At 51.3% G+C, this 11,147-nt stretch overlaps 1 protein-coding gene across 1 annotated transcript in view; it reads left to right on the plus strand.

Annotated features, from left to right (window-relative positions):
• The window catches only part of HRH2 (histamine receptor H2), a 49,098-nt gene extending 41,058 nt beyond the window's left edge, over positions 1-8,040 (plus strand). The window contains exon 3 of the mRNA XM_015565106.1: positions 6,468-8,040. Coding sequence (XP_015420592.1) covers positions 6,468-6,504 — 37 coding nt within the window. The 3' untranslated portion in view covers positions 6,505-8,040. The remainder of the gene's footprint in view (positions 1-6,467) is intronic.
• The last annotated feature ends 3,107 nt before the right edge of the window (positions 8,041-11,147 follow it).

The raw sequence follows: 11,147 nt of genomic DNA on the forward strand, positions 1-11,147 counted from the left end.
TGGTGGTGGTGGAGGTGATGGTGGTGGGGGAGGGGGGGAGGCGGTGGTAGAGGTGGTGGAGGTGGTGGTGGTGGTGGTGGTGGTGGTGTGGTGTATGTGTGTGAGTGTGCATGTAGGCATGTGTGGTTAGCATGCCAGCAAGTGTAATTCTGGATGTAGGGTAGCTGTTGCTGAATGGCCCTCCTGAGAGGCACTGGTTCAAGCTCCCACTAACAGCACCAGAGGTTGGGGGCTGGCTCCCTACAGCCCCATCAGCCCACTTGTGTTTTTTCTGCCTGTGCCTTCTTTCATCCCCTGGAGACTAAAATATTCCTTTGAGAGATGGCCTACCTCCAGTGAGTGTGGGACAGGACATTGAGGCAGAAGAAATTCTCAGAACCCTGCTTGGGCTCACCCCAGGCATTCCATGAGCTCCACCAAGTCACGCCATCCTCCTGGAGGTCTCTGTGTGGGAAGCCAGCCCTGCCCAAGCCACACAGTTGGGGAGAGCTGCGTCGACTAACAACAGCCACAGTCATGCTGTGTAACAAACATCCACGAACCCTCAGCATATGACGGTAACCCTTTATTTAGCCCAAAATCTGTCCCTGCCCTACTTCCTAGAATAGCCCATCAGTTCCTCCTGGGTGTGTCCTCTGTCACAGGACACATCTCACGCATCACAGATTCAGACATGTTCAGGGGCCGTAGGAAGTTCACTGGCATAGGTCAACAGAACAAGGCAGATGGCGGATTGTCCCTGCTGCTGGCCTTTGCCCGACTCGGGCTAATGACCAACCCTCTGAGTGCCACTCGGCCAGAGGAGGCTGCAGCCACTCCAAGGCACTGTGACAGTGCTCCATGGGGTGTGGGGCCGGATACTCCCTTTTTAGGAGAAGCCATAAATCTGGGTTCTTTTGGCAACATCGGATGAGCTGACATTTGTAGAGATCTCAGAGAGGTGCCAGGCACATAGCTGATGCTGTAGAAGTGTTCAAATAGATGGATGAATAGATGGGTGGTTAGATAGGTAGGTAGGTAGATAGGTAAGTACTTTTCATCTTTGAAAAGTTGGCAGAAAAAATTTTAAGCCACTGTACAGACAAAACCACGCCTTTTCACAGGCCACACATGACCAGAAGGCTGCCAGTTCTTGGCCTCAGATACAGAAGTGCCCTGTTACCTGGGACAGCCCTTGGAGGAAAGAGTAGGTATGTGGCATGTGGCCTCCCACTCACAGACACACCACTGAGGATGCCCCCACCCCCTACACTCCCAGCCCTCCCTGCTCCCCCAGCCCTCTGGGCAGGGTGGGGAGGGTAGGAGAGGGCAGAGGAGAAAACGCACAGAGAGAACGTGAATCACCTTGTCTTCATCATGGTTTCTCTGCTGTACTTAAGAGATTCAAAGAGCCTCCCACTCCTTAGAAAGGGTCTTCAATGTTCCCACCTCCACCACCACCACCTACTGGCAGTGCCCTGGGTCAGGAGTTGCTATGGCTTTCTTGAGCCGCTAATAGCTCTCCAGTCCCCATTCTCTCCTCCCTGAATATGTCTGGCCACCTCACTGAGCCCCCCAAGGGCACCCCAGTGGGAGTGTAACACGGTGTCTGCCTGGCTTTGAAATCCAGCTGTGTGAACAAGTTACTTTCCCTCCTCGCACACCGGTTTCCTCACCCATGAAATGGGGGTAATTACAGCATCTCCCAGGGTTGCTGGAGGACTCGGGAGACTGTGCTGTGAGGTGATTAGAACAATGCAATAAAAGTGCTGGTCCACTGTGACACTCAATAAACGTCAACCAGTCACAGCTAAAACGCGAGTCTGAGCACTCTTCGGTGTAAACACCTGTGTGGCTCCCATCACCTGTGGATAGAGACTGGGCTCCCTGGCTTGGCATTTCCGGCCCTGCCTGACCTAAGCCACGTTATCTCTCCCTGCTCCCGGGTGGACAGAGGTTCCAGCCATGAAACGTACACATCCTACTCTGAATGGCGGTGCATTTCGAGTCTTGTCAGTTCTGAGCCTCCCAAATGCCAATCCCTGGCAGGCTACGTGGTTCCCCAGGCTGGGAAATCTCTCCCATCCTGAGCTCAGTCCAGGACGTGAGACCAAATCAGGGCTGCTCTGGACACCCAGTGTCCCATAGGGCTTTAGGGACAGAGCTCATTCTGAGTTTACTCCCAGCTCTTTTCCCAGGGGCCCAGTGTGCATCTGCTGCAGGGGGCTGAGCCTGACAGGGCACTGTGAGTGACAGACCAGCCCACTCCAGAGCTTGTCTTCTCATCCTGCGACAGTGGTACTCTGAGCACATTTTTCTTTACGCTATTTTTAACCTAAACTCCTTTCTAAGAAGAGGGTCTTTATCGTTAACTGGGCCCCTTTGTTCTGTGGAGCACCTGGAGGAATCTGAAAATGCTCTCGTCTGCATGATGGCAGGAGAACAATGTGGAGTTCCTGAGGCAAGCTCTGGGGTGGCAGACAGTGAGGAGGAGGGATGGGAAGAGAGGAAGGAGACAAGAGCCACTAAGACGGGGGCCATGCACAATCCCAAAATGACACTCTGAGGAAAAGGGATGCCTGGCGTGCGTTTTATACGGTGCGCACTGATCTGACATAAACCCGCCCCACCTCTCCTCCTATAAAAAGGCCTCCAGGAGAACCCACTATACTCATGAATATTTTGTAGGAGTGGCTTTTGCGGGGAATGTGGGAAGGGGTGGAGTTTCACATCTGGGTGGACATGGAACTCAATGGAAGGGGCCCTAGAGGAGGCAGGTGTCCAGAGGCAAAGGAGACCAGGAGGGTCGGAGAATTTTAGCCCTTCAGAAAGTCACCAGTTTTGGGAAAGGCTGAGGACTTCCCAGAGGGTGGGGAATCCATGGGATCAGACCAACCTTGTCCAGCTCTCAAGAGACTGGGAGGCCCCAGATGTCATTTTTTTTTTTACATGGGTTAATAAAATCTACCTTGTAGGTTGCAGTGAGGAGTAAAATAAGTGATTAATAAGCGCATCGGATGGATACACAGAGACACCATTATTTGAGGTGGCTTTTCTTCATGGTTACTCCTCAAGAAAAGTTCTCCACTGAAACACATCCCTAAAGACAGGCCCAGCCCAGGCCAATTTATAGCTTGAGGCAGCCAGCCAGGGGATGGAGCCCTGACACATGGTAGAGATAAACCACAAACATGTTAACTCAGGTTTCCAGAACCACTCTTCTGGCAAAATGCGCACTGACCACTATGCTTGCAACAAAGTAAATGGCACCCTCTTACGGGATTTTTAAAAAATCTCTTGTTGTGCTAACCCTTCTCTGTTTCTTTTCTTAATTGAGATATAACTCATACACCCTAAAATCTACCTTTTAAAAGTGGACAACTCAGTACTTTCTAGTATATTCACAAAGCGGCGCAAGCATCACCACCGGCTAATTCCAGAACATTTTCATCGTCCCAAACAGAAACCTCATGCCCACTGGCAGCCACTCCCCCAGCCCCAGGCAACACTGATCTTTCCGTCTCCATGGGTTTGCCTATAGTTTGGACATTTTGCCGTATTCACGTGCAGTCAGGGTAAGCTCCGAGTCCACAGTGGCATCTGCTGAAATTCAGAAACCCAGTTGTTCCTGCTGCTCACCCATAAAGTGCGAATTAACGCTTCTGGCTGCGCCTCCCAATGAGCTGTTTGATTTGGAAATGCCCCAAAGGCAACCTGAGGGAGGAACAGCCACCGCCATAAAACGGGAAATATTTGGCTGAGTATTTTCAGAACACTGACTCCACTGGGGCCAGAGAATGACGGAGTAAGTGAATTTCTTTCTGTATCTAGTTTTTTATTAACAGAAAAATCCGTTCCCCCGATCCTACGGAATAGATGTTGAACAGAGATTGAAAGACGTAGATCTGGCCCTAACCAGTTTGGCTCAGTGGATATCAGCCTTCGGACTCAAGGGTCCCAGGTTTGATTCTGGTCAAGGGCATGTGCCTTGGTTGCGGGCACGTCCCCAGTAGGGAGTGTGCAGGAGGCAGCTGATCAATGTTTCTCTCTAATCGATGTTTCTAACTCTCTATCCCTCTCCCTTCCTCTCAGTAAAAAACTCAATAAAATATATTTTTTTAAAAAACAGAAAAGAAAGACGTAGATCTGAAAGGGAAGCTGAACTATTTACCTGCCTGGGCACCCACGTGCCTAGGTCAGCCCTGACCCCAGCAAGGACTTGCTCAGTAAAGCCCTTTCCTATGGTTCAGAAAATGTACCCGAAACTTGGGAATAAGGGTGACAGCATATCATCCGGGTGTCACGTGAGGTTGCGACCTGGCCGAGACTGTTTGATTCTCTAAGGGACCATCCCCTTCTCCGATTTCCTATTTACTATTGATTAGGGACCAGACTCTGCAAAGTTCCATGTTAAGTTGCAGAAAATTGATGAGTTGCGAATGATTTTCTTTTGGTCAAGTAGAAATACAAAGGATTCCTGTCCAGTAGGACAGATAACACCAAAGTTTCAGTTCATTGCCCCTGTAGGACACTGGCCAGTCTGTGTGTAACTTAGCGATCTTATTTCAAGATTCTTCCTCCCCAGATATACAACTGACTCTCAGACACTGCCATCCTGCTTATTTCCTCACGAATGGGTTAAATTAACCTCTGTCACATGTTGACCACATACGTGTATGACTCAGGTTTTTAGTCTTTTAAAAAGTGTGCTTTGACAAAATCCGGAGTTTCTAACCACAGCTAGTGAGCAAAGAAGCCCCCTGCTGGCAGGGCCATTCTATCCACCAGACTCTGAGCACAAGCGTTTCGAAGCCCTGCAAAGATATTTGGGGCCTGGGGGGAAAAATTCAGAGCCTCCAAAACATAAAAAGAAAAATGTCAATTAAAAAAAAAGAATAAATGCTTGGATAAATGTCTACAAAATACAACCAAGTATAACTTGTCAACCATAGCTCATGATTACTTTAAGATTGTTTTTAATATGGGACATTCTCAGTGGTCACAACTGATGCAGGGAATCCTTCAAGACAAAAGGAGAAGGAATATTCTGTGTATCAGTTTCACTGACCGTGATATGGAAATAAAAATATTTTGGGGAGCCATTCTCTTGAAGAGGCAAGTGGTCCAATCTGCCCTGTTTCCGGGAAGAGATTTACTGTCCCTTACAGAAACCCAGGTCCACATGCCAAACTCGCCTGGGCTCCCTAGGACCTGGTGGGAGAGGACAGGCACACTTCATGCCCGCCCCTGACTTCCCATATTGCCCAGACACTGTTCCATTGCTCTGTGATCCCATGCCATGTTTCAGGGCCACTGGGGTGGGCTGGGGCCTTGACGCCAGTTAGCTGCCCAACTGAGCAACAAGAGACCACCTCACTTTTTGCCCAACCCACCAAACGTCACAGGAAATGTACCAATAGAAGTCTCCTTCTACCACCAGATGACCACAGTCATCACCTGGTTTGGCTTCACTGAATCCTTCCTGCAGGCTGTGAGAACCTGGCACTAAACAATACTAAGGACGTCCTAGTTTTAAGCACTTTCCAGGTAATCAGTCACTGGTTGGTATCCATGGTAACCCTTCAGGGCAAAAAGAGAAGGGGCCCCGTGGGGATTTCAAATCTCCATGTTATCAAGGTCACAGATTATTTTTTTAAAGATCTAAATAATCCAGAAGTATCCATTGTGGTCCACTATAGACAGCAAGTGAAGTGTAAAAGCATCACCTGTTTCAACCACAAGAAACTCTGAACCAGACCAAAATCCCTCTTCCAGGCACAGGGTGGGCATTAAGGCTCCCGTCCTCACTTCTCTGAAACTGTCGTCAGGCCCGTATCACTGTATACAAAGCCAAGTTCTACTTTGATCCAAAATAAAAGAAGAAAGCAAAAACATAAACTGTGAGCCTCAAGGTTTTTACTAAGAAAGACCCTCACCCTCTTGGCCTCAAAACCCTGAGATCAGAATTCTAACTGTAGTTCAAGTTCTAAGGGAACCTTGGGGCTGGTGACTTATTCATTTTTGCCTCAGTTTCCCCATCTGTAAAATGGGCCTGGCCATTAGTTTAAGGATCAAGTCAGGATGGAATGAGATAATGAATCTAAAGTGTCCAATACCTATTGAGTGCCTGGTAAACATTTGCTCTAAAAAGTCCCATCATTTTAAAGTCAGTAACTACTTCACATGGCACCAAAAAAAGAGAGTAAAGGTTTCCAGGTTTTTAAGAAAACATGACTGGATGTTTGCTGAGGTCCGTCCTGTACAGATATGCTAACCTGGGAGAGTGTAGGCCACATGGGATCAGCATATTACGTTTCAGACCCCACCTAAGTGATTCTATTAGTGTTGAACTCTTTGCAGCTCCCCAGGCGGCATATTACCGCTTGCAGAATATTTTTAAATATAAATAGTGATTGGTTTTGATTTTGAAGCCTTTGTATATTCTGGAATCAACTTTTTCTTTTTCTTCTTCTTTTTGTAAAATACAGGCAAAACCTAGACAAGGGGAAGGTGACAAGCCAGTGAGAAGCAAAGAAAGCCCTGAGCTGGGAGTTATAAATTGCAACATCTCCCACAGCACGAGCATCCATGGGGTTGTTTAAATATTTAACCCACATTAAATAGAATTTGACTTGCAAAAAATCAGAAGAGACTGAAAACCCTGTATTTGGCAAGATCAGATCCATCCTTCTTCCTCAAACCAGTGGTCTCCGAAAACAAAAGTGACATGTCATTAGAAGAAAATGTACTTGAGTGCTGCACACTGCTGAGCTGACTGCTGGCTTCAGTCCTGCTAACCTTGTTGTCCCGTGTGCTTACTGCCATGGCAGGCAGCTGTCCGTCATGGCTGCCTTCGTCAGGGAGCACGCTCTCTCGCTCTCTCCTGGCTTCCTGTGTTGTGGAGCCCCATGTGAAGTGCAAACATCTGCATTCCCGAGCCTCCTTGGCCCTGGGTGCAGACATGTGACCAGATCTGTCCCATCAAAGGTAGCAAGCACCTTTGATTGAAACATGAGCTCTGGGCAGAAAGCGCTGGTATGTCTCAGGCAGCTGTGCATCCGCCTGGTGGGTGGCCGCCGCCAGAAATCCCGGCCACACAGCTCGGCCACGAATCTGTAAGCTCCCTAATAACCCCAGAGCTAATATAGCCCTTCCTGCTTAAAACCCAGCTTCTGGCAAGTAATAGACACTCAGTGAATTCTAATTGAATTGAGAGCCTGTTGAGCTGAAAACTGCTGTGTCCGGGGTTTCAGGAACACGTCTGCTTGGAGAGAACTGTCTGCTTTGAGGTGTGTCTTCCCCTACGAACTGGGAAGGCAGGGGCTGTGTCCACCGAACCCTTGGTTGCCAGGGCCTGGCAAGCACTTGGCCAGCGTGGGCCCCAATGAACCCTGGACGGGATTATTTAATCCCCTGTAAGCCTTCCTGACTCTCTGGGGTTGCTTTTTCCTTCAGGCATACCCTTGGGGGATGGGGCTTCTCATCTGAGAAGGTTGGAACAAGGGGCTCTCCCAGGACCACCCTCAGGCCCAGGCAAGGGGCCCCACTGTGGTTCCTGGGACTTGGAGAGTCCTGCCCTGGCCCCACAGCTGCACCTCACAGCGTCAGGAGTCAACAGGGCCAAGAGGAAGTGCCCACTAGGAGCCCACCCTCCCTTCTAAACCCCACTTAGGATCCTGGATTTCCTTGGCCTGATGATGAGAAAGCCCAATTCCAGGCCTACGGGGACCTTTCCCCCAGATCCAACCTCCCAAGAGCAGACCGTGCTGGTGATGTGTGCATGGCTGGGCCCAGGGGTGGCGATTTGCAAGGGAGGGATAAGTCTGGAGTTTTAACCCTTGGGCATGTACAAGACCTGGGATATATGGGATGGATCCCGGGGAAGAAGGGAGCGCGTGGGGAGGGCAGGGGTGGCCCCATGCAAGTTCCCGCTCTCCCTCCCACCTGGTCTGGAGCAGAACTCCAAGGAGTACAAAGATTCCAGATTTGAACCTGATATTCCAGGTAGTTTTTAACATATGCTTTGTCAAGGTCAATGGGTAGAACAGATGTAATTCAGTAGTTTGTCTGTGTATGGGTTACCTATTGGTGTATAAGGAATTTCCCCAACACTTAGCAGCTTCAACAGCCTAAACACACACGAACTACCTGACAGTACCTACAGGCGGAAGCCGGGCCCCGCTTAGCTGGCTTTTCTGCTCGCAGCCTCAGGAGGCTGTGGTCCGGGGCCACGGTCTCATCTGATTGCTCAACTAGGGAGGGACTGGCTTGCGGTAGCGTTCTGCTCCTCGCAGGCTGCTCCTTGCCATGTGGGCCTCCCCTCCCTGGCAGTTGACTCCATCAAAGTGTGCAAGCCCGAGAGTCCACCAGCAAACCGGAGTCACCATTCTTTGTAACCTTTTGTGAAAGCGACACCCATCACCTTTGTCATATTCTATTGGTTAGAAGCAAGTCAGTAGGCCAGGCCACACTCAAGAGGAGATCACAAAGCACTCCTTACCACGCCCCAAATGTCCCACCCTAAGGCTGCAGCAGAACCCAACGCTTCACTGTGAGCCAAGCCCAGGGCTGTGCGTTCATCGCTCAACCCAAGAGCTCAGCCTCCCCAGGGCACCACCCTGCACCCTGGACAGATGAGCAAAGCCCAATTCAGAGGGAGCGTCTGTGGAGGACAGAAATTACCACCTCTAGTTCCAATTACCAGCTGAGCTAATTGCAAAAGTAATTGCAATTGAAGGGTCTAATTACCAGGCTGGGCCAGAGAAGCGCCTTCTCCCTGCCTTTGGGGAGCCTCCCGCTGCCTCCTGGGGGCTGCAAACACAGTGGGAAACCCCTTCTTGAGGGAACAGATGGTCAGAGGCAGCCCGCCCCTTTCCACCCAGATAGGCTCCCAGCCCTGAGAGTGACCTTTCCCCTTGCATTTCTGCCCAGCTCTGGACCCTTAACATACTCCTGTGCTACAACCAAACACCAAGAAGTATGAGCAGTGGCCTCCTTGCGCCGGCATCCGGGTCTTGGCCCTCTCCCCTGCCCTTTCCTCCCCGACCTGTCTCTACACCAGGCATGATCAGCCCTGGGGCTCTGTCTCCTCTCAGAACACGCCTCCTGCTGGGTTCCACAACCTGCCTGCAGGAACTGTTCCTGGTACTTCCTGCCATGGCACCCAGGCCTGCAGAGCACGCGTGGCCCAGGAAGCCCAGCCCGGCCTGGCCCTGGGTGCGCCCAGCACATGGCACAGCAGGTCTTATAAATCATTGTGAAGAGAATGAAAGTCAAGGAAGGGAGCCACCACGGCGGCCACCCTCCCCTACCTGACAGCAGCTTCAGCTGCCTGCTGCCCCCATTATACCCTCCAACCCCCTCTCCACACCCCAAACTAGCTGTCCTTGGGCCTGGCCACGCGCACACTCAGTGTGGACACCCCAAAGGCTGGAGTTGGGGCAAGGCTTGCACAGACTCTGGAATCAGGGTGTGATGGGAAGGGAGTTGGGGTGACTCCAGGTGTGCACACTGTCCTGGGCCCATGGACTCCTTGCTCATGGGGAGCAGTGCAGCTGGAGGGCCAGGGCAGGGTCTTCCAAAGCATGGGGACCATGGCAGGGGTCCCTCTGCGTGGGTCTGGGGGTTTCCCTGGAAGAACGCCTAGTTCTATAGACAACTTTCCAACTCAGGAGTGAGCCGGCCACTGAACCTTTAATGTGGCCTCACTGAAACCACACTTCTCAGCTGGGCCAACCTGCCTCTCTGCCTCTGTCATTTGATCCCCCTAACCCCCTGCTATGGCTCCTCCTCTGGGGGCGCTGAGCCAGGTTTGGTGGAGCCCCAGCAGCTTACACAATTTGGGGTGGGTCGCCTGAAGGAAAGACCACAAAATGATGATTGCAACACGAAGCACAGAGCCCTGGAAAGCGAGGGCCCCTGAGCTTTGGACCATTAGCTTCATGGCAGACTCGCCCTTCTGCCCAGCTGTCCCAGCTCCCTTCGGACACTCAGCACCCCCCTTTACCTTTCTGGACCAGCCCTTCCTTGGCCCCTCCTCCCACTCCCCATTCCTGCCGGGTTAGGGCTCCCAGGATGCCCTAGACGTGGCCTCAGGGTGCCCACATCTCCCTGCATGGTGGGTGTCTACCTTTAAGCTGGAGACTCCCTGGGGCATGCACTGTGCTGAGTCATCAGCATTTTGGCCTGGGGCGCACAGGTGTCTTTGGAGACATGCTGAATAAATTAACAAGTGAACACTTTTCCAAGAAGATAGCAACCACATGAGCATGGGCTATGGACGGCTGAAACCTCCAGCTGTCCCAAAGCAGGGGCTGCTGCGCCAGGACAGCCTCCCCCAGCCCACCACAGCTACCAGCCTGCAGTTCCCAGCTCCACACTCCCACACCTGGAGACCAGGCACAGGGAGGCCGCCAGGGGGCAGTGCGGACACATGGACACTCCTCCACTGGCAAAGGCCTGCCCAGCCCTCAGCCTCTCCCTGCAGAAGGCATCTCCTCCCAGCCCCACCATCCAGCTCCCTGTTTCACAGAAGAAAACCAGGGCTGGGGAGAGGCAGATGCGGGATCGAACCCGTTCCACCACTTCCATCCTGGTTGTGTGGATTTAGGCAAGTTCCTTCCTGTCTCTGAGCCAGTCTTCCAACCGGCAGGGCTGCTGTGATGCCCGAGGGAGTCTCTGGAAATGGGAAACTGCCGAGAGCACGTTGATTATTGGTTAATTCCTAATTACCCAATTGTCTCTGTCCACTGTCTGATTCCCACATGATGACACATTAACCCAGCTTTAGCTTTGGGGAGAAATGATGAAAATGCCAAACCCATAACAAGGTTATAGAAAGCTCTGATTTTGTCTCTATTAAAGACATCATGAGCAGTTCATTGATTTTTTTTTTTAAAGGGAAATGAGAGCACACAGGAGCAAACCTTTCTGGGCGCCAATTGAATTAGCAGTTGCGAGACTGCAGGCCCCGCTGAGCAAAACACTGGTCCCTGCCCCTGTGCCTCCTCCTTCCCCTGACCACAGGCCGTGAGGTGACTGATGCCTCTCTGGACCCATGCCGAGCACAGGAGCTAGCACACAGTTGGTGCTCAATTAATGTGCAGCGTGTGGCTCTGAGGAAGATTTTGGGAAATCCTTTGTCACCCACCAACCTTAGGTGTGCTATC

The sequence above is a fragment of the Myotis davidii genome, unplaced genomic scaffold, assembly GCF_000327345.1.
Source record: "Myotis davidii unplaced genomic scaffold, ASM32734v1 scaffold399, whole genome shotgun sequence".
Taxonomy (NCBI): Eukaryota; Metazoa; Chordata; class Mammalia; order Chiroptera; family Vespertilionidae; genus Myotis; species Myotis davidii.